This window comes from Hypoxylon fragiforme (assembly GCF_022984875.1).
Source record: "Hypoxylon fragiforme strain CBS 206.31 chromosome Unknown GGS25scaffold_1, whole genome shotgun sequence".
NCBI lineage: Eukaryota > Fungi > Ascomycota > Sordariomycetes > Xylariales > Hypoxylaceae > Hypoxylon > Hypoxylon fragiforme.
In genome coordinates this window covers 195,894-222,601 of record NW_026054756.1, presented here as the reverse complement: position 1 = coordinate 222,601, position 26,708 = coordinate 195,894, and the positions used below count along the sequence as shown (strand labels likewise).

At 48.2% G+C, this 26,708-nt stretch overlaps 6 protein-coding genes across 6 annotated transcripts; 1 reads left to right on the top strand and 5 right to left on the bottom strand.

Moving 5' to 3' along the window:
* The first annotated feature begins 1,257 nt into the window (after window positions 1–1,257).
* Window positions 1,258–4,149, top strand: GGS25DRAFT_467568 (ammonium transporter MEP1). Its single transcript, XM_049259010.1, has 5 exons — window positions 1,258–1,366; window positions 1,531–1,771; window positions 1,898–2,229; window positions 2,318–2,909; window positions 2,970–4,149. The coding sequence occupies exons 2-5, from the start codon at window positions 1,690–1,692 to the stop codon at window positions 3,563–3,565; spliced, it is 1,602 nt and encodes a 533-aa protein (XP_049120863.1). The 5' UTR covers window positions 1,258–1,366; window positions 1,531–1,689; the 3' UTR covers window positions 3,566–4,149.
* Window positions 3,976–8,041, bottom strand: GGS25DRAFT_3060 (tRNA synthetases class I-domain-containing protein). Its single transcript, XM_049257686.1, has 3 exons — window positions 7,261–8,041; window positions 5,009–7,200; window positions 3,976–4,948 (listed from the first exon to the last, which is right to left on the bottom strand). The coding sequence occupies exons 1-3, from the start codon at window positions 7,956–7,958 to the stop codon at window positions 4,542–4,544; spliced, it is 3,297 nt and encodes a 1,098-aa protein (XP_049120862.1). The 5' UTR covers window positions 7,959–8,041; the 3' UTR covers window positions 3,976–4,541.
* A 210-nt stretch (window positions 8,042–8,251) lies between these two features.
* Window positions 8,252–10,010, bottom strand: GGS25DRAFT_467565 (uncharacterized protein). The gene has a single exon (XM_049259009.1). It carries the CDS (start codon window positions 9,599–9,601, stop codon window positions 8,459–8,461), a length of 1,143 nt encoding a protein of 380 aa, XP_049120861.1. The 5' UTR covers window positions 9,602–10,010; the 3' UTR covers window positions 8,252–8,458.
* A 624-nt stretch (window positions 10,011–10,634) lies between these two features.
* On the bottom strand, window positions 10,635–13,055 carry GGS25DRAFT_467562 (cytochrome P450). Its single transcript, XM_049259008.1, has 3 exons — window positions 12,315–13,055; window positions 12,026–12,223; window positions 10,635–11,951 (listed from the first exon to the last, which is right to left on the bottom strand). The coding sequence occupies exons 1-3, from the start codon at window positions 12,558–12,560 to the stop codon at window positions 10,821–10,823; spliced, it is 1,575 nt and encodes a 524-aa protein (XP_049120860.1). The 5' UTR covers window positions 12,561–13,055; the 3' UTR covers window positions 10,635–10,820.
* Window positions 13,056–14,999: 1,944 nt separating this feature from the next.
* Window positions 15,000–17,931, bottom strand: GGS25DRAFT_467559 (uncharacterized protein). The gene has a single exon (XM_049259007.1). The coding sequence runs from the start codon at window positions 17,319–17,321 to the stop codon at window positions 15,471–15,473; it is 1,851 nt and encodes a 616-aa protein (XP_049120859.1). The 5' UTR covers window positions 17,322–17,931; the 3' UTR covers window positions 15,000–15,470.
* Window positions 17,932–23,420: 5,489 nt separating this feature from the next.
* Window positions 23,421–26,708, bottom strand: GGS25DRAFT_2943 (kinesin-domain-containing protein). Its single transcript, XM_049257593.1, has 2 exons — window positions 25,771–26,708; window positions 23,421–25,714 (listed from the first exon to the last, which is right to left on the bottom strand). The coding sequence occupies exons 1-2, from the start codon at window positions 26,531–26,533 to the stop codon at window positions 23,535–23,537; spliced, it is 2,943 nt and encodes a 980-aa protein (XP_049120858.1). The 5' UTR covers window positions 26,534–26,708; the 3' UTR covers window positions 23,421–23,534.

Genomic DNA, 26,708 nt, shown 5'->3' with positions numbered 1-26,708 from the left:
GACTCATTCGCGATACAGCCCAGAGATAGGAATTGTTCGGGCTGAAGGGCTGGCGTTATCATTCGCCTGTGTCGAGGCGGTTGCAAATGGTTTGCAGGGAACCAGACAAACTATTTCGTAACAAATACTCCTGTCCCACGCGATCTAGACGGCTCGAGCTTTGGGTGCCCTTAGCTTGCCGAGCTAGGGCGGACCTGCATCGAGGGTCCGTCCCTTGGCCCTGGGATTTTTGGGTTGAATTGATGACCAAGAAATCTATCTAGCTACCTACGACTTCACCTCGCGATGCTTGGTAACTGTGTATGATTTTACCAGATCGTGGATCGTCTGTTCGTTGCTTTGTACTTTACCCTAGGTATGCAAGCCTTCATGAGGTCATGCTACAACCAAAAGCAGATAGTCGGCGTCACTTCTCTACCTTTTCGCGGGCAAGGGAATACCTACATAACTACATGTAGCTACTAGCTACTACCTACTAGGTAGTTGCTGGTAGGCATTTTGTGCAGTGAATAGTAACAAGCCAAATCCTGGCCACTGCAGACTACCGGGTAGTTCAACGCACCCCACACACGGGCTACAGAGAAAGTCGACGACTATGATGACAACGCCCCGGGCGGCATCGAAGGTTCGATGGCAGAAGTTAGACGTCCCGAGGTTAAATATTAGTACCTTAGGTAGGTACCTACATGTATATGTATACACACACACACACACACCAACACATATACATGCAAAGTGGCTCCCCCGTATTCACACCCTCCAGATCTGGATGCTGCGTTGCCCTAGTACTTCGTGTGAAACATATCAATGTACAGTAGGTAACTCTTGGAAACCTACCTAAGCATGTATGATTGGACTCGGAGAATTCTTGGTCACTTACTAAGGCATAAGGTATCTATCCTTGAATGGAGCAGAGCCTCAAGTGTTCTCTAATTGCATGGTATTCACCGTCTACTGTGTAGGGCTATGGATATCCCTTTGAACGTTACAAGGCAACATATTGAAGCTCAAGTGGAGCGGTACCAAAAATGGGTATAGGCATGTACATCGATACTTAAGAATTCAATGTTGTGTGACACATGGGGGTCCCTTACAAAGCCACATGTGCCTGACCATCATCAGCGCCCTTTAGGTTTGGGGTGCTGGGGGGTTTTTGCAACTAGTGCTAACTATGCCCAGGATATGTAGATTTAACTCACATATACCCCGGCATCCCGATTACATCAATTACATACGACTGCAAGTAAGACGCTTGCTCGTGATTGGTCCGATAGCTATCTATCATCCTAGATTTGGTTCCCGTCTCGTTAAGGTCTGGCCGGACTGAACTCTCAAGTCCACTATGTGTGTATTGGCAGGTGGTTGTGTAGGTACCTTCCTTCTCATATATATTGCGTAGATCCCATTGCTGCCGTTGGTTAAGTCCGACGTTGTTTCATTTTTACTTTTTCACTTTTTCGTCCAACCTTTCTCGCTTCTTCCCGGACCTACCTACCTAAGTATTCACTTACTTACAAGCTACCACCGTAGACTCCTTCGATATTCTATTATTATCTGGAGAATAAGTTTATCTACTTTGTCTATTTAAGTAGTCTATGAAATAAACAAAGGCATTATATACTCAACACGGCCATTTAATCACCCGTTCGGTTTTCTGTCCTAATCACACGACTTCTCGTCGTCGACAAGATGTCGTGGGCACCCTCCTACTCGTGGACGGGTGCGCCCGCCGAGTTCAATGGCACAAATGCCGAGACTGGCGGAGATTCCAGTATGAACCTTTACAATAGACCCCTAAAGTTTTTTTTTAATGATAGAAAGAGAAAAAAATAATGAAATTGGAAAATGAAGAGAGACACCTAGAATAGAAGCTAATGTGATATTCCTCTTATCATAGGTACCGAGAACTTAAACCAATGGTATCAATCCGGTGATCAGGCCTTCATCCTCGTCGCGGCATGCATGGTTTTGCTCATGATTCCCGGAATCGCCTTTCTCTATTCCGGCCTCTCCCGAAGAAAGTCGGCCCTCTCTCTCATCTGGGTCGTCATGATGTCTTTCAGTGTCATCATCTTCCAGTGGTACTTTTGGGGTTATTCGTTGGCTTTTAGCACCACAGCGACCAATGGATTCATCGGCGACCTCCACCATTTCGGTCTCATGAACACCCTCGCATTGCCCTCTCCTGGCTCTCCGCTTATTCCCGAATTACTTTACTCATTCTACCAGGTAAGAACTCGATATATGCGCAGTCATTATAGACTCAAAATGGTGTCGTGTAACATAGTGATGTGCTAATGTATTATCGTGAACTCAGATGATGTTCTGCGCAGTAACGGCAGCTCTTGTCATTGGCGCGGTCGCCGAACGAGGTCGCATGCTTCCCGCCATGGTTTTCACCTTTTTCTGGGCCACTCTCGTCTACTGTCCTCTCGCTTGCTGGGTCTGGAACGTGAATGGCTGGGCTTTCAACTACGGTGTTCTTGATTATGCTGGTGGCGGTCCCGTCGAGATTGGTTCCGGTCTTTCCGCCCTCGCGTATTCGTGGGTTCTCGGCCGACGCCACGAGAAGATGATGCTGAACTTCCGACCCCACAACGTCTCCCTCGTCACGCTCGGCACTGTTTTCCTGTGGTTCGGCTGGCTCGGTTTCAATGGCGGCTCTGCATTCGGTGCTAACTTGAGGGCTACCATGGCATGCTGGAACTCCTGCCTTACTGCTATTTTCGCCTCCATGACTTGGTGTCTGCTCGATTTCCGCTTGGCGAGGAAGTGGTCCATGGTTGGATGGTGTTCTGGTGTTATTTCTGGACTTGTTGCTGCTACCCCTGCGTCTGGGTTTATCCCTCCTTGGGCCTCCATCATCCTTGGTGTTGTCACTGGCGTCTGCTGCAATTTTGGCACAAAGAGTATGTGAAACTGATTATTTTATTACCATGCATTGAGCACAGACTAACAACTGAAAATAGTCAAGTTCCTCGTTAGAATCGACGACTCGCTCGATGTGTTTGCTGAGCACGGCATTGGCGGCATCGTCGGACTCATCTTCAACGCTCTATTCGGAGCGAACTACATTATCGGCCTCGACGGCGTCAACAACGGCGTCTTCCCTGGCGGCTGGATCGACCATCACTGGGCACAGCTGTACATCCAGATCGCTTACATCGTGGCCGCCTGTGCCTACAGCTTCGTTATGTCGGCTATCATCGCCAAGATCATCGACATGATTCCGGGGTTGCACCTACGGGCGACTGAGGAGGCAGAGCTCCTCGGCATGGACGATGATCAGCTCGGCGAGTTCGCGTACGACTATGTCGAGGTGCGCCGCGACTTCCTCGCCTGGACCCCCGCCAAGGAAGAGCCTACCGCTGGCGGCCATCGCTTCATCCCCCAGCATGGCATCGAGGAGCACCAGAACATGGCCAACACTAACGGCCAAGCCATTGAGCGCGAGCTCGAAAAGGCGGGCGCCTCCGCTAGAGCACCTGCTAAGGAACAAGCTGTCGAGGCCGACGTGGATGAGAAGAATGAGAAGACTACACAAGGGAGCGGGGCAAGCCAGTGATTTGTCGAAATACTGCATCTACTTATCCACGTGACCTGCGTTGTACTCTTTCATCCTTTCTTATTTCCCCCTCGTTGGCTATTTTGTTGATATATACTGCGTGCGTGCGTCTCTCTATGTGTCTGTACATGTACATATTGAATACCCATCAGCCTTTTCCTCCTTCACATTTTTTCTATATATAAAAAACACTATGGGGAGTTGGGCCAAAAATCGGGTTCAGGGTGGCTGGTTTGGTTAGGGTATTTTTGAAGAAAAAATAGTTGCCCCCTTCCTTTTTTTCTTGGGGGTGGGAGTGGGAGCATGGTGCATGAGGCGTTTTATTTCGTTTTTTTGTTGGGTGGAGGGGCTTTTATAGAGGAGAGAAGCTCGGCTTGGGCTGATGAAAGTAAAGGGGGGGAAGGGGGGATAGGGGTTGTTGTGTAAAAGACTTGGGAGATACCTACCTACCTATACCAGCAATAAAGATCCATCTAACGCATCTTGTATGGTTTGTTACGAGTGCCTACCTTAGGTACCTACCTATGTGTGTATCTGCTCGCCTGTCTTGAGTCTTGAGCCTGGGCTACTAGATACCTAGGTACTTGGGTGGCAATGGCTACGGTCCTACTTCAATAGAGTAACAGTAATAGTAGCAGCAATGGTAGAAGCAACATAAATCTAAGGTTACTAGCATCAAGGCCCATGCTACTGATATAGGTACACACCTACACAAAGAACTCGACCATCAATATCACAGATTCAATTGCAAAACGGTTCCAAAGCTCGAATATCGATCGACCCGTAATCCATTCATCTATTTGTTTATTTAGGTAGGTAGGTGGTACCTATCCGGTATTTATTTCTTCATTCATCAACCCACCCACCTCATCTGAGTAGCTCGTGACATCTCTCCCCTTCCCTCCCCATCCGTCATCATATATCTCCGAAATCCCTTTAGGTATTCCAGCCTGGTAACAACCTCTGCACAGCACCACTACTCCAACTTCAAGCTCTCAAACTGCCTAATAGTCTGCGTGAAGCTATTCGCCTCGGACTCAAGATCCGCAAGCCTTTTCTTGTCAGCCTCCTGGAGGGCGGCGGCGACCTTCTGCTGGTAGCCTGGGTCGGCGAGGAGCTTCTGCTGCTTGTTGATGGCGGCGCGGGTCTTGTCGAGCTTCTTGTTGGCCTTGGAGATCTCGTCGTCGAGGTTGACGCGGCCCTTTACGTGCAGGAAGACGGCGGCGGCGCTGGAGACGGGGAACGCGACGCAACCCGCGGGACGGGCGTCCGAGCCCGGGATAACTTCTATGCTGGTCACGCCTTTGCCGCTTAGGGATTTGATGGACTGGACCTGCTCTACGGCGGTTTGGTGGGCTGTATCATCGTATGTTTGGACGAAGACTGTTATGGTTGAGGTTAGCTCTAATCAGAGGAGAGTGCCAGTACAAATAAGTAGCTTACCTTTAGCTTCGTCCTTGAGTGCATACTCAGTTGTCAACGACCGGATACCCCTGGAACATCCTAGGACGAGTTCGTAAGCAGCCTCGGCTGAAGGGTTATCGAACTCTGGATTATATAGAGGGTATTTCGCCAGCATAATCGACTGCGTCTCATCACCAGGTCGTCGCGGAAGGCGTTGCCATAATTCTTCCGTCAGGAATGGCATAAAGGGGTGAATCAGTCTCAGCGCGTTGTCAAGAGCTGTGTATAGCGTGTCAACAGCTGAGCGCTTCTCGTCCTCGGTACCATCCTGGATGAGAGCTTTGGAGTTCTCAATGTATACATCGCAGAGATGACTATACCAGTATTGATACACCGTCGCCGTTGATTTGTTGAATTCTCGGCCAGCAATAGACTCGTTGATTTCCTTGGCAGCTGTGTTCATCTTGTGAAGGATCCACTTCTCGGCAAGAGATTCCTTGCCGGTAAGCTTCTCTGTCTTCTGAGGGACGAAGTCCTGGTCTAGTTTACCTAGCACGAATTTTGTAGCTTGGTAGATCTTGTTACAGAATTTCCTGTAGCCGTGCATAACCTTGATGTCGAAGTTGATGTCTCCGCCACCAGTAGTATAGTTGATCATACAGAATCGAAGGGCATCCGCTCCGCACTGTGGTATGCCATCTGGGAAGGCTGTCTTCTGGTATTTCTTGGCCTTCTCGACTTCGCTAGGATGTAAGTTTCCAAGAGCCAGTTTGTCGTGAAGTTGTTCAAGGGGAATTCCGCTAATGACATCGAGAGGATCGATGACATTACCTAGAGATTTGGACATCTTTCTTCCGTCAGAATCTCTGACGAGAGAGTGGCAGTACACCTCATGGAACGGAATTTCCCCAGTCATCTTGAGGCCAAGCATGATCATTCTCGCGATCCAGAAGAATAGAATATCCCAACCAGTCTCGAGGATGCTGGTCGGGTAGAGGTTCTGTAGGTCGTGAGTCTGATTCGGCCAGCCAAGTGTGGAATACGGCCATTGTCCGGAAGAAAACCACGTATCAAGGACATCCTCATCCCGCTCCAAGGTGAATTTCTTTCCTGGTAGAGCTTTTTCGGCCTTTGCTTGTGCTTCTTCCTCCGTGCGACCAGAAAACCACAAGTTGTCGTCCGCCTGATCGCCAGTCTCGCCCTCAATGTTGGCGAAGTAGACGGGACATTGATGACCCCACCAGAGTTGACGCGAGAGACACCAATCGTTGATGTCCTCCATCCATCTGTAGTAGCTCCTTTCGGCAGTCTCGGGCTTGATATTAATCTTGCCTTCTTTCACGACCTTGATAGCCTCGCCGGCCAGGCCCTTCATCTTCATCCACCACTGGGGTTTCATAATGGGCTCAATGACATCCTTGGACTTTTCGCAGAGGGGTACCTTCATGGGGTTGTCCTTCTTGTCTACATACAGCCCACGCTCCTTTAGCGCCTCCTGAATGGTATACCTCACGTCGAATCGCTTCTGGCCCTTATACGGCCCGGCGTTTTCATTCATAAACCCATCGTCCGTTAGGATGTTGATGAACTCGAGGTTGTGCCTCTGGCCTAATGCGAAATCGTTGGGGTCGTGTGCCGGTGTGATCTTTACGGCACCGGTTCCGAACTCCTTGTCAACGTAGTCATCGGCCACGATCGGCAGTAGGCGACCCTCAATAAAGGGGTGAACGGCATTCTTGCCGACAAGGTGCTTATATCGTTCATCCTGGGGGTGGACGGCAATGCCTGTGTCGCCTAGCATGGTCTCGGGACGGGTAGTGGCAACCTCGATGGTCTCGTTGGAACCTTCGATTGGGTACTTGAAGTGGACAATGATACCAAATTCAACCTTCTTGTCGTATCCCGGAACATCCAGTGTTGTTCGCCCAGTTAACTCCTTATTGACCACCTCGAGGTTGGAAAGCGCCGTGTTGAGTTGGGTGCACCAGTTCACAAGGCGGTTTGCGCGATAGATGATGCCTTCTTCATGAAGCTTGACAAAAGTCTCGGTCACGGCAGCACTTAGGTTCTTGTCCATAGTGAATGCCTCCCTACTCCAATCAGTAGAACCGCCCATCTTGCGCTGGGCATTATTGATGCGCTTGTGGTAGTCTTCCTTCCATTCCCAAACAGTCTCTATGAATTTCTTACGACCAAGGTCGTGTCGTGTCTTTCCTTGCCGCCTCCATAACCTAGTTCGCTGTTAGTATATATTCCACTTCACAGGTTGGTTGACAGGGTCTAGCACGGACATGTTCTCCACAACGCTCTGGGTGCTGATACCGGCGTGATCACAGCCTGGTAGCCAGAGAGTAGTCTTGCCACTCATACGCGCCCATCTGATCATAACATCCTGAAGAGAGTTACCCAATGCGTGGCCCATGTGTAAAGCGCCCGTCACGTTCGGGGGAGGGATAACGATGACGAAGGACCCTGCCTCCTTGACCTTGCCCTCAGGGGTGAACTCAGGCTTGAAAAAGCCAGACTTCTCCCACCACTCGTACCAGGCGCTCTCGACAGCGACGGGGTTGTAGGCTTTTAGTTGGGGGTCATCGAGGGGCCTTAATCGCTTCTTCTCGCCGAGAGGGGTTTCTTCGACATAAGGGGGAAGAGGCTCTTCTTCGGCTTTCGGTGCCTTTACCTTCTTCTCCTTGGCCTTGGCATTGGAAGCAGCGGGTGCAGCAGCTTTAGCCTTCTTTTGTTCGAACTTGGCTGCCTTCTCTGCCTTTTTGCGCTCCTTCTCCAGCTCCTTTTCGGTCTTTACCTTGGGCGCGGGTACAACTCCTGCATCTTGTCCTCCGGCATGCACACCAGCACCGTCTGCCTGTCCCGCAGCTTCCTTTACAGCACCTTTGGTACTGGTAGCTAGGGGAGGAGGAGTACCCTCTCCAGTCTTACTTGGACCGTCGGCGGCGTCGATGGGATTGCCGCGACCACTGTTGGTAGCCATTGTGGCACGAGTGAGGTGAAGAATCGGACTGTGTATCGGCCTATGCACTCGAAGTGCTCGAAGAAATAACTTAGACAACTTGGCGGTGCTGAATGTTGAATATGATAATTAGGATAGAAGTAATCTTGTCATTGGAGGTGGGATCATATATTAATTAATATTTTTTTTAATATTCTTTTTCGGCTTTTACTTGACTCACACCTTTTTTTGTACCTCGTTGACTCAACTTTTTCCTTTTTCCATTTTCCTTTTCCATTTGGAGGAGTAAAAAGGGTATGGAGGGGTAAATACGCCCTATCGATAAGAGTCATTCAATTGCATTGCCTCTACTACGTCGCATGTACTACTAGGTAGTACTACAGTACTACTACTATGAGTCTACTACATAGTACCTAACTACCTAACCTAGTAGTATTGCACCTTTGTAAACCATTCAACTTTCAACCTTGGAACATTACAACTACAAATCATACATCTTGTAAGCACTTATACTATTGTATTCAAGCCGCAGTCGAGATCTTCACGCTCTCTGACGCATTACCTTCATCCCCGTTCGTGTACTCCGAGATCGTCGGCATATTGTCGACTTTCGAAAGCTGCGGTGGTCCTTGTTTCTCCTTACTCTTCCCTTCGCGCTTCTTGCCTCCATCTACCACAGCCTCCTCTTTCCCCTTCCCGCTTTCCTTTCGCCTCTTCACCCTCTCTTTAGCAATCCACGCCAAGAACAGGGGCACATCCTTCCAGATGACTCCCGGCGCTGCCAGATTCTGTACCCACGCCGGCAATGCACCCGCCGCATCGCTCGCTGTCGCCATGAGCCACTCTATCTTGCCCGCATCTTCGTCACTATCTTCGGCATCTAATATCCGGATCCTCTCAACGCTGACATAGACCCCAATCAGCGCATCCTTCTCCTTCGCCAACACACTCGCCTCTGAAGCCGTCCCAAAGTCAGGCACCGGGATACTCACAACCACAAACTCCTTCTTCCCAACAGCCCCACACGTCATCTGCAGCACCGGAAATGTGCGGTCCTTCAAAACCGGCTTCCCAATTCGATGCCGCATCTCCAGGACCATGAGCCCAAACCCACCCCATGCCAGCCCGCTCCCTTCCTCCCCCTTCTCTTCCTCCACCGTCACCTCAACACCCGCACAATCCCACGCAACCGCCTGCCGCGCAGCCAGACACGCCGGCGTAAAGCTCTTCTCCGACTTGGCGTGCTCCTCGCGGAAGGATTTCTCAAATTCGTCCCAGTCAGCAGTGCCTTTCTCCCGTGCATTCGCATGGACACTGCGGCGACAACACCACGTCTCACCGCGCACTTTTCTCTTCTTCCCTTCCTTTTCTTCATTAACCGCAGCAGCAGCCTTGTCTAACTCGGTGCTCAACACAACCCGTTCCAAGACCTCGATTTTGGCCGCCGAATCTGCGTGCGCGTGCGTGCCCTTCAGCTTCCAGAGCTTGTGGTCGGGCGCAGCCTTCTTCTTCTTGGGCGCCGCGCCGTTAATAAACGGGATAGCTTCTCGTAGGACCGCGGCGAGGAACGGCTTCAGCTCGTCGGGCGACGCGTTAGCCGCAGGGAGCTGCGCTGTGCGTAGGCCCCATTGGCGGACGAGGGGACCAAGGTCGCTCGTGGACATGGTGTTCCAGTAGGTGAGCAAATTTCCAGTGATAAAGCGAGAAGGTAACCTGGTAAGTAACTATCTATATTTTGTTTCTCGCGCGGCTTTGCCTAGCTCTTGCGTGGATAGATAGATAGAGATTAAGTAGGTAAGTAGGTGCTCTCGATTCCCACGTTTGTAATAAGTATGTCGCGATACCAGTTACTACTAGTACGCCAGGTAGTGCCTAAATATCGTTCTCGTAGTTTTATGTGTAGAGCAATAAAGGGAGGTGGGCGATTTCAAGTTCGATGGTGGTGTTGGTCTGTACCCAAGGTACCCAGGTATCAATGCAACGGGCCGGCAAGGAGACAGGAGCAAGTTACCTTAACCTAACCTAGCTGTTTCAGAGCTCTCTAAGTTCATAGTCGCATCATGTATTTACCTAGTTAACTATGAAAAAATAAATATGCATAACTGCCGGGATCCCCCTAGGTAAATAATCATCAATTCCACCTTCCAACGAAGAAATCACATCCCATCATCCATCCCATCATCCATCCCATCATCCCATCCCGCTGCAACAGTAACGTTAGTGAGTGTAGTGATAGGAGCCAAAAAGACATACGTGCAACTCATACGGCAAGAAGAAGGAAAACAAAAAAATAAAAAAATACAAAACCAATATCAATTATCCTGAGGGTGTACAGTCAATCACCGCAGTAATACCTACCTACCTACCTACCTTCCAACCACCCAATCCACCCATCCATCCATCCATCCATCTGCGTCATCAATATCCATCGTTGCCACCTTGGCCTTTTCCGTCTTCGTGGTTGTGTCATTTCCAATTGCCGACGAGGAAAACACCCTGGGACAAGATACCCCCCTCCCTGATGCCCTGATGTAGCAAGGAGGTAACTATTGCCAGGTAGGTTATGTAGGTTTCTTTCAAAACGTCGAGAGGAGCTTTTGATGCTTCATTACATACCTATCTGTTCGCATGCATGCTACAGTACCACAATACCACAGTACCACAGTACCACAGTAATCCAGTATGCACCTCGTAGGGACTTATCTTTGATCTTTTCACTTATTAATTATTATTCTAATTATGTTGTGTCTTCTGCTCTCGTGTCATGCCCTGCCAGAGCTGCTTTGTCTCCGGCGTGTTCGTCATCCAGTGAAAGGTGATATGTACAGATTTCTAGGTAATCAACAAAATGCGCCTCATTTCCTCCCTTCTCCGTCCCTCTCTTTACTCCCGTGTTTCCCAGAAGATGTTGGCAGGCTCGATCGGCCTGGAGAAGAGCGAAGCGTAATCTGTGCCGATGATGTTGTTGCTTCCATCCACGTTCCTGAACTTGTACAGGCGAACGATGACGGCTGTGATAGTCTGCAGTTGGACATTGGCAAACTGTTCACCAATGCAACGATGCCTTCCAGCACCGAACGGCAGGTAAGGCGAGTGACCACCCTTGCTCACTAACCCATATCCGTAATCAATCTTCTCCTCGTCCGCCTCGCTACGTAGAGACTTGGGCGCAAGAGATGAATCCTTGGCCCATCGTGTAGGCTCCCATAGGTCTGGCTCGGGGAAGTACTCGGGGTCCGTTGCCGTTACACCAGAGGCCGAAAGTAGAGTGTGGCTAGTAGGAATGACGTACTTGGTTCCAGGGACAGGCATGGGGGATTTGACAGCGCGCATAATGGAGTGGATGGGTGCGTGTAATCTCAAGGTTTCCTTGACGATGGCTTGGTTGAGAGGGAGCTTGGCGAGGTCTTCGTACTTTAGGGGGGGAAGGTCGGCACCTAGAGCCTCAACTTGTTCGCGGTACAAGGCCTCCATGATATCCGGGCGCGAAGCGAGACGTAGCATCATCCAGGAACTTGTCGAAGAGGAAGAGTGTTGGCCGGCCATGAGTAATGCAATCAACATATGGGCGATTTCGTGGTCGGGGACCTTGACACCATTCTTGTAGCTAGCGTTCATCAAGTGCCACATCAGATCCTGGGAATCAGTCTTGCCAGCCGCGCGACGTTCCTTGATGGTATCCATATAGACCTTGGAGATAGTCCTCTGGGCATGGTCTCGTCTCTTGTTCCACGGTAAGGGAGCCCAGTGAAGCATGAAGTTAATCGGGGTAAACCCCATATCCAAATCGTGATACAATGAAGCCAACGACTCATCAAACTTGCTTCGGACCTCACTGCCCTGAAGAGAATGCGAAGCGGTGAAGATAGTGATTTCGGCCATGTTCTTGGGGATGTTGACGATTCCAGACTTTCCTTTGAAGTCGGGGCATCTCTTGAAATAGCTGGTTACTTCATCGGCAATGATGGGTACATAGGACTGGAAGGCTGTGGTGGTAAGGGCAATCTTCATGAACTGTTTCCCGTTCCGTTAGTATGTTTGATGTCTCGACTATAGCATTGGGAATGGTATTGGAAATGGTGGTTTACCTTCTTCTGTTCCATGAGCTTGGAGTTGGGGCAATCGTAGACCACATCCTTTCCGAAGACAGGGGTAGTGAGGACGGTATATATATCCTCTGCACAAACATCCTTCACCTTGCCGTTCAAGATAAAGTCGTTGCCAGTGGTGCCAAGGTATACAGTGGTTTTCTTTCCGAGGAGTATGAAAGTGAAGATATCGCCATACTGTTACAAGGAGCAACTATGTTAGTACTCGCTGCCTGACTCGTTTTCAGGGGGTGGGTAGGTAGCCAATGACTGTAGGGATAAGACGTACCTTAGCTCGGTTCTCCTTGAAGAAACGCGGAGGGTCCATGCCATAGGTAATGGTGCTTCCTATTAAAGGGAACCAGTGAAAGACAACGGGAGGTTCATTGCGATTCCTGAAGAGGACCTGATTTAATACGTTGAGGAAAACGATGAGAAATAGACCGGTGGCAGCAACAACACCAATTTGCGACGGCGTGGTAAGTTGCGACATGTACTGGGACACATGTCCCTGGACATCCTCTAGAAGTCCCATTGCTAAAACTTGCTTGCGACTGACTCGGCTTGTCGTCGACGGGCACTCTCAGCTATTTGGACTTATGAGAATACTTTTGTTAAAAAGGATGAGGTCGAGATAGAAAAGTTAGGAGGGAGTTTGATAAATAATAAATAATAAATACAAGAAAAATGATGGTCAAGGATAGACGATTTTTGGTAAAAGATGGCAAGAGATTGGCCAATCGATAGGGGGTCAGAACATCGGACCATTTAGACATCGAGAAAAAAAGGGTACATGTAAGAGTACGTTAGTACAGAGTTACCTCGTATTCGCATTCACAGGTACAAAGCTCAATGTATCTCAAGCTAGTTACCTAACCTAGTAGTTATTATGTACAAGTTGAACTTAAATGGCCATTGAACTTCGAAGGTTCCGCGTCACTCACCTAGGGTAGAGATAAATGTGGGTGGACCTGTATATTAAAAGGATAAGATCTAAGGATCAGACCTTGCTACTGAAATGTTCTTAAATACATGACCACAGTGCTTCGCACTTTCCTCTCTGGCGTACCTGCCACCATCTGGTAGGTATTGTACATGTATGTATCTGACAGCAGTCAACATAGTTACACATTGGATATGCACTTCAACCTTGCAGCTACATTCAATCAAATCAAGCTCATTTCAATTCATAATTGCACGTGAGAAGGACCACCACATAACATCATGTGTTCCTGGCCGATGATCGAAGCAAAAAAAATGCCATTGGCCTTACACCGCTTAGCACACTTATCCATCGAGCCCATCGAGTTGCACCCAATTCGCAATCCCCTCTAGGGTACCACTAACTTACCAGGCATACTGATTGGAAAAAAGCTTACCAACGCAAGAGATATGATACGAGCACGATCGGTCTGTAAGGCATGATAATGATACGATTTGGTATTAGATTCGAATACCTCTCTATGTGTACATGGCTGGCCTTGGCGTTGTTTAATCTTATATGTTATCCACCGTGAACTACTAGACGCCTAGGTATGTAGTTATAGCTTAAAAGTTAACACTTTAGATCAATGTCTTCCTGATCTTACATCTCCTAGGAACTGTTATTAGTTCAACCAAACGCTTAACTACAACTCTTATTCATATATTAACTCTAAAACTAAGCCCAACCACGGCGGCAGTGATAAAGAATAATCAGATTCTTCCTCACATCGCGCGTCAGACACACGATAGCAACGAATAATACCTATTAAGAGGATACCTAAAAAGGCCTTGGTATTCTTCTAAGTTCTTCTCACTCTAGAACGATTAGGATAGGGATTTAACTATAGGTCAATAAGAAGAGGATGATCTTTCAAAGGACAACCACAGCAAAAATATTTATATGCTCGCGATTTCGCGATCCGTGAATAGTGGGGCGGCATTAGACGGCAGTGGGGCGATACTGCCGTGTATGCAGGTACACGCCTACCGTTCTGCGGCACGGAGCGGGAAGGAATATTTTACTCACATTCAGCTACCGGCGCCTATATGGTGGTTTTTGCCCGAAGGCAAGTACTACTAACCTTGGAATGGAATACTGGGTAGAGACGGTATACATAGTATGCCCCCTTCGTTCACTACTAAGGTAGGTAACATACTAACCTAGGTAGATGACAGGCGTCAATACACCCTCTACCTAAGACTCAATCGAGAGGTCCTGCCCACTCAACTAGGTTAGTAGGTCCTGCTCTGATTAGAGCATAGGAGAGTATATATGGTACCTTCCAATAACCTAGATAGTTAAACTATATAAGTATCCTTAAAGATTAGAAGGCTCAGCTCTTCTAATCCCCAGGCTGTATAATACCAACTCTACTACAATACTTGATTTAACCGATTAGAATGGCCATACATGTATCATGGTCTCTCATTAGAGCAGCCTGGTGCTTATAGTAGAAGCCTTCCTCCCCTCTCCCTCCCTATGGCTACCTATGGCTACAGCCCCTTCTTCTCCTTATTCGATACGCGTAGGAACCATTCATCATCATCCGACCTAAAGCAAAACAAGTCCTTGCCAGATAACTATCTAGGTGTCATAGCAATACTTTATCTTTCGTCACAGCATCCCCCCTCCCTTATCGCCACTACCACTACCCCTACCCCTTACCATCCCGTCCCCATTTCTTGATATCTCGCAAACCTAAGTGCCTAACCTACCTACTTACTTTGTATGTGCGTACATTCCCATAGGTACCCCAAGTTCAGGCCACCGACGAAATAGGCAGGTATTCACAGCAAGAGGCTAAAGGGGCTCGAGGGACCATCTACATTAGCTAGCACCTACCTCTAAGTTCCCAGTCGTATTTTCACTCCTCAAATAGTTATGTAGACAAAGGTCCTAGCGATAGTAGCATAACAGAGAACGTTTCGAGAGCTACGTTGAGCTTTGACTAGGCACCCACCCCTTGGTTCAACGAAGCCTCCAGGAACATTAGAGGAGCACGCAAAGTGTTCTTCATACCCTACCACTCAAGCCGAAGTTACTAAAGATATCGACATTACGGATATAGATTTAGATGTACTGTCTTGCCATCTGAATATAAATGAAATACCATTTGTAGCCGGTATGGCTTGCCTACGAAGGAAGTGCAACGCCCTCCCCTCCCCCTAACCTACCCTACCCTCGCGAGTGGGCTATGCTGCTCTCTAGATACTCTTTCTCTTGACGCCTCTATTCACCCCCCAACATGCTTCATCCCATGATGTCAAGATATCTCATGCTTCCGTCCCACTCGTCGAAAACTTAGTCCGTCTTGAAAAAAATAAAAATAAAAACTCCTTCTTTTCCCTAAACGCCCGAGATTGGCTATGCTGTATGCAAGGATATCTTTTTACTTTGTATGCCGGCTCGTCTGTTTTGGGAGCAAACAATCAAACGCCTGAAAAACGCCACGCCGGGTGCTCATGATAGCGATAATGCAGTCCATCGGAAGTCCCCATCGATGTTAACCCATCTCTCTTCTTCCATCGCCTTTTCCCAGCCCATAATCACTGCTAGCAATCGACATCCCATTGCGCTCATAGTGCAAATGACAACATCACTAGCTTGGCCCAGTACAGCTAGGTCCAGCATATAAGCTCGTCCGATCAGCCCCCTTAGTCGCATAGTCTCTGCCGACGGTTTGAGCGTTGTTTGCATTTCGCCTGCTGCTCCCGCGTTGGCGTTGTTCAAGGTCGACCGGCCGAGATTCCAGAACATGCTCGCGAAGAACCCCCCCTCCCAACCGAAAGCCTCATCGACAAATTTGTGCATTACTGTCTTATCCGGGTTCGCCTTCGGGGCGCGTTGTGTACTGGCCAGCTTGATTTGCTCCTGAGCTCGAAGGGAACCCGAAAACTCTTCCGTTTCGTACACGTCGGGATCGTCTGATGCAATAATAGAGAACGAGTGTTGCTTCGCAGCCACATCCTCTCCCCCAAAGGGTGTACTAAAATTATGATATTGCTCGATGAGTTCCCTTGACTTCTGCACGTATATGTTTAAGGGTACGTATGCCCCATTGTATTGGTATTCGTAAGGGTGTAGATCACCGTGTCGAATATGAACGCCAACAATCAAACCATCGTTATAGTTTCCCTCAGCCACTTTGGCCATTCTTCTCAGCCCCTTGACACGCTGCTCCACGTAAGGTTGGTCATCTTCGTTCAGATGAAATAAAGCCTCGTAGCCTGCCCGTGCAAGGTTGTATACTGGCCGTTCTCGTTTTACGTCGCTTCGTCTGGAGTTTTCGTATTCGAGATGGAAGCTTTGGCCGAAGGTCTGAGGGGCTGTGGCGGCCGATACAACAAGATGTCGCGCTGTACGGGGACATGGTAACATCTCGTGACGTGGTGGCGGATTGCAATCTGGCATCGGTGGCGCCTTGAAAATCGTAGTATATTCGCCATACGCCCATCGTGAGTCGTCAATGAAAAACGACCTCCTCTCCTTTTGCGCGAGACCATACGCCATCCATAGCATCATCAATGTATGGCCCAGCCCAGCATCCGCCGATTCGAGGACAAACGTCAACGATGTTTTGCAGAAGCTCTTATCGACTAGCCCGTCTGCTTTCTCCCCCACCAAGTGGCCGCTTTGAGCCTTTGCTGTCACTTTCCACGCCTTGCCCTCCATTCCAGGAAGAAGTCCACGTTTCTCGGCATCGCTGACGTCGACAAAATAAGGATCTTCATAATAATAGTCTGTTTGGATATGCTTTGAAGGATTCGTGTAGCCGTGTAACTCTCTAACATGGGCTGCCACCTCCCGGCATTGGACACACATGTCTGTATACTCCTCAATGGTCAAGGGAAATTCAGACGTAGGTGGAATGGAGACAGTCCACTTAGACCTGCCATTCCGGTCTGTCACGGCAATAGGCGTAGGAAAATCAGGTAAGTCATATTGTCCAACCATTTCATACTCCTCACTGTCCGTCAGGGTCCAGCTGACGGGCACCTGTATATCCTTCTTTACAATACTCCTGACTACGAAGGAGATCAATACTAACGCGGCGATCCACGCGGTTATTCGGAGGACGCGGCTTGGTCTTGGCCCGCTAGAGGACTTCCGGGGCCGAGGTACCAAGGCAGGCAATCCAGGAGAAGGCGGAGGAGAGAACATGAGTTGGTTGATGGTGAAGCGGGAGGAGGTGGATGATAGAGGTGCCTTTTCATGCTGGTACGATGCGGCCCTACGCAAGTTCAATCGAGGTGGTGAGACAATCATTTTGGCGTGGGTGCTCTGCGGTACGTTTAAAGTCGGCGCCATCATTCGGGCGGGTGAATCGGTGGTGACGTCGAAGACGACTTCACCACAGGGGCCTGCAATGAAACGGAACGGGATGTCGGGATTCGGGTTGACCCGTCAATGAAGTATTAATATAAGTTTGAGGAGTATAAGGAATGATAGGAAGCTGAGCTGCAAGCTGCTGCAGCGGTGGTGTGGGTACTTGGAATGGAAAGGTGTGAAAGGAACGACAAGTGGTTCAAGAACGGCGATTAGCCATTAGAGGCAGGCCATCGGGCATACAACGTATGGAACAACGTATGGAGTTCTCGTCAACTACATTTGTGGTGTATCGAAGAATAGGTTACCTAACCATCTGACTGCCGAAAGATGGTGAACCTCGAATCGCAAAAAGGTAAAGGCAACTCCGGGTGGTGGCCGAGCTTTGTGCGACGCGGTACTTGTATGCCTAATGTCTTCGACACAGGGAGACGATCGTGTCCAGAAAAAGTAGGTGATGGTTCTTGCGAAGGCGAGTGACGATCCGGTTCACTAGCGAGTCCCTTTTTTTTTTCTCTATCGGCACTAAATCGTAGAGAGCCCTCCGCTTATGTATACACGGTACAGTGATCCCAGGAGATGGGGAAAAATGGGGGTTGGCATGGGGCCAATACTAATATGATTTGACCATCCAATGCTTTCCCGTAGTGAAGCGACGATCACAAGGAAAGGTGGTCCAATGGGGCTGAGGACCACGAGGGAAATGGAGTACACAACTAAGAACGACCCAAGCAGCCAAGTTTTATTCAAACGCTCCGGGCATACGAGACGACGATAGCTACACGCCGCGGGGGGGCGGGTTGCTTGCCTAGTACCAAGTACAGTAGTGTACAGTGACTGACCAGATGTCCGATGTCGTCAAAGGAGTACATATGTAAAGAAGATTTAATGTTGAACGGAGAATATTATGCAGATCGTATAGAAAAGTGTTCAAATGTTGGTAGCTGGTAGCAGTACCTTACACATATAACTATACCGTATGTATAATTAACAGTGCTCCAGATAAAAAGGAGTTGGTTCAATGTTATAATTGCGCTAACTTGAACTGACAAAAGGAAGAAAAAGAAAAAACATGAAGGAATAGCATGAGTCTGCATGACACCATCGTGGTTACGCAGGGCAGGCGGGATGATGTCAGACCAAACAGACATAGACAGCATAGACAGGCCAGAGAAAGGACCAATACTGCATAGTTAGTACAAGTAACTACCATTTTCAAACCCTCAGGCTGGGAACATTAAAGATCGACCTACAGTAATTTTAAGAATTCCTGATCTCCGTCGGCCCTGTTATGGATTTGCAAGGGGCCAATAATTTGACGCAAATGGAATTGAAATCGAAGTCGTCTTAGATGACTCAATGCTTGATCGTCGACAAACCCTCCCATTCCATTATCGACAAACGGATGGGATGATGGATAGACACAAACTGGAGGATGGATGATGCACTGAATTGAGTGAGTTGAGTGAGTACAAGTTGGTTGGTTGGTCCATCAGCCAGCCCACTACAGCCCACCAACCTATTTACCTACCCTAGGTAGTAAGTAGGTAATAACTAGCTCATAAGGCAAACGGAGCTAGTTATGTATTAACTATGTATGGAAAAAGATGAAAAAAGGGTCCAATGTTGGACAAGCATCTTAATAGTTAGTACATCTACCTTCCTTTCTATTGTCGCTTAGACGAATAAGGTAACCGGGTCGTAGTGTCATTGGATGAATTCCATCCCCTGGAAATTTTAAGCTTTGCAAGTGCATCCGAACCTCGTTTCTGGTCCCCTATTAAAGAAGTTGCATCCTACGATCATAGTATGATGTACCTACTATGTACATCACCTCCAAGGTTAGTAGGTGGTGAGTTTGGATATCTTGAACAGTTGAACTGTTTCAATCCTCTGTCTCTCCTCTTTTTTTCTTTCCCTTCTCAATCTGATATTAATAAAACTTTTACTTTTTTTTGTCCCTTCTAATATCCCCACACAAACTGGCATAACACCTGCATACCTAGTAAATACTTACCCCAAAGTTCGGGTGACACGGTATTATTTTGATACCATCATCCTTACGAGGTGTACATTGCTACTACATTAAAATGATTATGTAGGTAAGAGGTACTTACATACGCTAGAAACGGTATAGAACGATTGGACGGATTCGACCTCGAGAGGATTAACCATTGCAAGACCCTGGAAAGTCTGAAACAACGCTAAAAGTACGCTCCAAGGGGTCCCGTCTGATTGGTGCTTTTGCTCTCGGAAGTCCTGGTAGGTTGGAGGCAAAAGGCGCAGGGGGGAGGGAGAAAAGGCTTAGAGGCTGTTTGGGAGCATAAGTAAAAAAAGACTTATGGGGAATTAGTGGGTTTTCAGCAAAAGGATAAGTAAAGTGTTTGTGAGATAATTATTCTGAAACCCACTATAATTCTGCTTGTGGATCGAACCATAATACTTTTTTTTTTATCCAATCATCTTTCTTGAAATAGCTTATGCTTATTGCCTTTTCATGAGCAGCTATTTGGATGCTTATTTCTACTTATGTCCTTACTTACAGAGGGGCCACAGGGGCCACAGGGGCCACAGGGGCCACAGAGGCCTTAAAATATACGAATAGCCCTGAAAGGCTCTAAAGCCCTTTGTCCTAAATTCAAGGCCCGATATAGCGGCGTGGCAGCTCCAAAGGGGGTCACGTGGACGCCTTAAGCTTAACACACAGCGGCGGCTACTACTGCTCCCGGTCTTCAACCTCAAATATCACCCGAACCGGGTCAATTGAAACGCTGCAAACTGATATTCTTAATCAGTCAATTAATGCGATTCAAATAGGGCCCTGATCAATTGATTTGAGATAGTATTGAAGAAATTATTCAATTGCAAAGCTTAAAAAAGGTAACATCTGTGGAATATCAACAGGTACATGGCCGTACAGCAAATTTAGGTTTGACCCATCGTACCTCCTGTTAACGCCTGGACAATAGGTTATGTACTGTAGCTACAGTCCAGCTCAAATTCATAAATAACACACACAAACATCTCAATACTTATCGACATCGAGAAATGCGTTGATTGGTCGTGGTTTTAGTGGAGAAAACCCCCATAATCAAAACGCACTTCAGCATACTTATGTACTAAAGTGTCACGGACCATAAGTATAAGCAAAACTTATGCTCCCAAACAGCCTCTTAGAAACCGGGGCTTGGGGGTGGCTCACTTTTTTATCACTTTTCACCACTTTTCACCACTTTTTTTTTTTTTTTTTTTTTTCTTTCTTTCTTTACATCGTACATAACTAACTACTTAGTGCTCGATTTCAGCTTCAATTACGGCTTATCATTTCCTTCAACACTAAAACATCTAGTTCACTTGAGGAAATGCTCTGCAAATTTCACCACCATTCGATGTCGGAAACTTCATCCTAGTTCCAAGCTTCCCAAACCTCGGCACGTCGGAACTCGTGGGTGTCCCAGAGGAATGGCGGAGGCGAAGTCACCTCCCAAGTCACCTCCTAATACGGGTTGGTTTCTTGACCGGATGTTGATGGTCTTGTCAGCTACCTCTGCCGAATTGAAAGGGGCACACACGTACACCAACACACATACATGTAGTTACAACTTACATGTACATGTCTATCACACAGCTACATAGATGTAGGGCTGGTGGGCAGTATATCCATGCATCCATACATCATGTCTACTCGTATTGGATATGTGCACTATATAGATAGGCTATGCCCTCATTGGCCATTCCCACCTGCAATTGCGTACACCACTAACTTAACTAAACCTACACTTACACTTACATACCTACATACATAAGTCGTAGTATTGGGGACAAGTAGTCGCCGTGGAAAACACAGGCGAAACAATCTGGTTGGACGAAGCCGACCTGTATTCGCCGAGGCGGTCATTTTGGCAAACACCCACGTTGCAGAAGATGTGGTACGGCACTGGCGAGGCGAGAAGCGCAAATAGTAGGTGTCGCTCGTGTGGATAGTTGTCATTCTAGCCCTCACCGCGCTGTCTGTGCCCTCAAGCTTCTGCGCTGCTGTGTCACCAGGAGTTCGTAAAGCCACGAGATTACATGTACGAATGCGTGTGGGGATATCTTATGAGATGTTTCTTCTTGCGTAAGTAGGTGCCTCATTGGAAGGAATCTTAGTCAACCACATGAGATCCTCCGTTGTCCTGACATTGGAAAATGGGCCTGCGTTTACAGGCAAAACCCAGTCTTAGACTCTCTCCTTTCGGACATCTGGAGCTATGTATTCATCCTCCATGATGATTTGATCAGGTAAATTATATTGAATGGGAGTCGTCCGGAATCGCTATACCTCCCATCGGGTAATATAAGAGTCGTTTATGTGCTACTATCAAACATAAATAGAAAAACGTCGTTTGATACCTAGTCGTATAAGAATAGCAGCACACAGAAATAGCCCTTTTACATGTTGAACCTTTCAGATGTTTTTATCCACAGGCAAGCCTATTTGCCAACCTCTTACATATATACCTACCTACCCACCTACCTTACTACAAGCTGAACTCGGCTATTAACCGTAGGAGTTTTCGTTAAAAAAAAAAAAAAAAAGGCATCCGGCACGATATCATATGAGTAGGCCAATATTACCACCCTGCGAGAACCGTATGTGATTGCCATATTGATTCGAGGTTTCATCTCTATCACCCTATGTCTATGGATATATTAGATTAATCGTCGGCACCGTTATTTATGAACTGGGCCCAACAACCATCTCCCATCCATAATTGCATGCGTGTGTGCCAACATACATATGTATATATTCATTACCTACCCTAGGTAACCTGGATCGGTACGCACTCGCAACCCCTTGTATATAAGTATATGTATACATACATGTACGATCCCATCCTGTCTGCTAGGTAGCTATGTATATGAAAAAAAAAAAAAAAAGCGACAAGGTGATGTGTATATGTATATGTATGGCGAGAGAGAGAGAGAGCAGCAACGCGAGGTAAACACAGACTTGCGTGACATATGCCATAGACAACCACATGTCAACACCAGCACCAGCACCAACACAGCGCCAGCGCCAACGCCATCATCCACCAAATGCAGGAACCCGGCGTAGGGCAACCTAAGCTAGATAGTACCTATCTACTAATCTGATCCCTCCAACACCAAAAGCGGACATATATTGTACATATGTATGTATGTAGTGTGAGATGCAAGCCAAAGCCAAAGCCAAATCATGATCATGTAAGCAAGTAAAAGCAAGCCCCTATAGATGCCCCTATAGATCACGTCTATGTAGATGTGGATGTATGTACTACATACCTACTACATATGTAGTTAGGTTAGTAGTTTTAACAAAGAAAATACGAACAATGTGAGCAAATGCGGGTGACCGAACTCCGGGCGCCTGCTCGTTTACCTACCTAATGTACAGCGATGGCTACCTCCAGATGTCCAACTTCAAGCCATCCACTCTGCCACTTGTTTTACGTAGGGATGCTTACATGTACATATTAAACATTCATCACATTCAAATAATATACATATTAGGCATGTGGTTAGCTGGATACATACTAAAGAAACAAAAGAAACTAGGCGTATCCTTGGGGTGTGCCAAACGAGTCCGTCTACCTAGCTAAGGCTCGTATTATTCATACTGATCTGGACCTTACAAAGCCGCCTCGGGCGTGAAGTGCGGTTTCACAGATTCAATAGCATCCTTGCATTAGAGCTCCGATCAAGTCTACATATGTAGGTAATCTGAAAATATTAGGTACAAGGTATCAATAGCAATTATAGATCATATTCACGCCCCTTTTTAAACGAGCATCAGCCCGGCATAGGATAGGTAGGTTTCAATAATATACAAGACGAATAAAGCCCCTAAAAGGGGAAACAAAGGTTGCCCTGCCACCTTTTCACCCTTCCCGTGAACTGTCACCAAGAAAGCGAAAAAAATACAACCCACACCACAACTCGTTTGATACATCCTGATAATAAAACATGGTCATTGTCTGATGGCTCGGAAACGGCTCAGATGACCCGCTAACCTCCTTTCCTTCGTCAGGACATTCACGTTCCACAGGCCCATTGCCGTAGCAAACAGTCGAATTCGATAGGGGTATAAAACAAACAGCAGAAGCAGACCCTAACCGGAACGCCTCGTTAATTCGCAAATATGATGGATGTTGTGTCCTGCATCGCCCATGGGGATATCTATGCCTCAAGTACGACCTGTCTTGACTCGTTCAGTACGGCTGGGCTCCCTCGTAGGGGCTCAAGATCTGAACCCGAACCCGAACCCGAACCGTGCTGCTCTACTAGAGTCTCGCGTTTGCCGCCGTTAACTACCCGAACGCTGCCACGAGAACCCCTAACAATATCGCCGGCCTCGACTCGGTCCTGAATCATTTCGTCTAAGATGCGACTCATCTCGTCAACGCTCCTAGTCCGCTTACGAAGTGACGAGTGGCCCTTAATACTAGCAATGGGAGGATCGGGAAGAGCTCCTTGAGGCGGCGGGCTTGCAGCATGCTCGTATAGGAGAGAAGACCGAGTCTCGGCCCTTGAAGTCTCAGCCCTAGTCTCAGCCCTTGAGATCTCGCCCCCGCTCCTTGAGGTCTCAATCCCCTCGGCAACATCTCTTGAGCGGGCAGCATTGCGCAGAGCCCCTAACATTCGGTCCTTGTCTTCAAGTCTTGCTCTCAGCTCTGCAATCTCGGCATCCTTCTCCTTTAGCACGGCGGAGACACTATGGTCTTCTCCGACCATGATAGCCTTGTTAGGTGCCGAGAAGCCACCTGACGTCCGCCCGGAGCTGGCCCGCCTAGCTTGCAAAAGACGCTTCTCGAGGGTGGAGATATATCGATTCTTATCGGCGAGATCTGCCTGCAATGCTTGGTTTTGAGATTGCAGCGACGCTGTGCCGTCGCCATATTCACCCGTACTGTCATCTTCGTCATTTGATGCTTGGTCTCCAATGCTCGTGCGCCGCCGTCGAATTGACTGTTGGCCAATAGTGGAGCAAGAGCCCATAGAACCTGTTCTCTCTAACATTGGACGACTGCCGGTAGACGTGGCGATCGACGTCCGGATGGACGATTGAGAAAATCGGGCATGCATTCCCAGCGCACTGAAGGTTCCACCAGTATTTACTCCAGTGGATTTCGAACTGAGAATCAGTCGGTTTAAGTGGTCGATCCGCTCTTTTAGTGCTGTGCGTGCAAGCTGCATCTCCAACATTTGCTCCTCGTGCCTCGCCTCTGCTTCCTTTTCCCGAGCACGCTCTTCCTCCTCGTCCCTGACCTTGTCTTCATCATCAACCTTGTCTTTATCTGTCTTTGCTTGAGTCTCAAGTTGATTCCTGAGCTCGAGAATTTCCATTCGATAGCGTTCCAAGAGAACCCGGGCCCCTCCCTCTCCTCCGGCACCGAGTGCTTCTTCAGCCTTTTTAGCATGACTAATAATGCTGTTCTTTGCTCTCGATGCGAACTTGAGTGTATTCAACGTCTCGGTTGCGTGACTATTCGTGGTTGCTGCACTACCAGCAGATCCGGTCTGAATTGTACAGAGAATGCTCACTAACGAATTTCCAGAAAGAGCTCCTTGAAGGAGTCTGGTCAACTTGCTATCACGGTACGGCAAGTGCTTCGCATCCTTGTCACCCCCTTTTCCTTCCTTGTGTTCTGACAGCTTGGAGATAACTGTCCCTAGGGTTAGTAAACTTTTGTTTATGTGAGATCCCTCAGTTCGGCGTTCTTTGGATTCGGCTGCCTTTTCTGAGCCCGCTAGATCGATCAAGCTCAGCGTAGAGACACGAACACCGCCTGGCAATATGCCCGAACGTTTGCTCTCCGCGCCCGCATTACCGGGCATTCGCTCCCTGCTCTCGACAACGATCTGTACCACAGCGTGACTTCGAGAACTCCTCGAGTTAAATTGGGTGCTTGCAGTTCTGCGAGCTTGGTCACCGCGAGCAATCACTCGCAAGAGCTGCGTTGGACTCTGGACGATCTCTTCCTTCAATGGAGTAGCGTACACACCCCGCTTGCTGTCTTCTCGTAGTTTAATCTCCTCCTGTGCGCCGTTCCCAGTACCGTTACCAGAAGCCATACTTAGAAGGTCATGAATCCGTTCGTTGTAAATTTCTAGGTAGCTGACCCGAAGTAGGAACTCTCTAGATGGAGTCTCGCGGATATACGAGAAAATATCTGTAATGGCGAGTGGGATCACACCCGGAGATGAGGCTGTTCCTTGCATCGAAAAAGTCTTTCCGGTGCCCGTCATACCATATGCGAATACAGTACCATGATATCCTTCCATCACTCGACGTACGAGGCGCTTCGCAAGGTGGTCGTAGACTCTGCTATTATCGTCATGTGTCGAAAAGACATTATCTATGAGCTGGTTAGCCAGGCCGCTAGCTCAGCATGCAAATATTGAATATGCTTACCATAGTAGTAATCACCCCCTTCGCGCCCACGATAGGCTATCAAGGATTTCCGGCCATCTACCAGCCATTCACCTTCTGGGCTGCTATTACTATTGTTTCCTACATCCGGCCTGACTCGTACGCTAACCAAGACATTTCCCTTGCCATCCAATCCTTTAGAAGCACGTCTGTCGCCCATCGAAGTTCCGGTTGTATCGGCGGGATCATCGTAAGTTGTTGCTGATGTCGAGTATGAGTCTTGGGCAGAGGAGCTTCGGCTTTGCGGGGGAGACGACACGCTGATCAGTCCATCCGAGTTCCTCGCACCAGCTCCGCCTAAGAGAGATTTGCCATCCGCGCTACCGTTTAATAAACTTGGTGCGCTACTCCCTACATGTGACATCTTGGATGTTGGTTGCGGAGTACGCGCTTTCCTCACCGGGGTGATTGAACCGGATAAAGGACTTGGGGGAAGGCTCGCGACTCGGCTCGGCGGTCGAGGGAATGAATTGATACTGACGGTTTTCCTAATACTTCTTCCAGCGCTATTGATCCCATGTGTGCTTCTCGGCACTGGGAGAGCCGTGGTAGGCGCAGGAGATGGAGGAGGGCCAGGGTATGCGTTGGATGAGGGTGCTCGTAGACCACTCTTGGGCGAACCTGGAGAGACATTGTGAGCTGATAAGGCGCCAGTGCTTTTTCGAGTTTTTGCGATGGGTAGGGCGGGAAGTGCACTGTTCGGCGGGGCATTCGAACCGCGTGGTTTTGGCAAGGTGGTAGCCATGGCGGTGAGAATAGAGAGCGTCTATGCCCTGACACCAGATGAAGCGAGGAATGGTCCTTTCGATAGCGTCTTCTTTGGCACCAACTGAAACTCCAAGTACTTGAATAGTACTTAGGAATGTTATTCGACTACCGCAAACGATCCGAGAGCGACACTCAAAATGCCGAATGCAGGG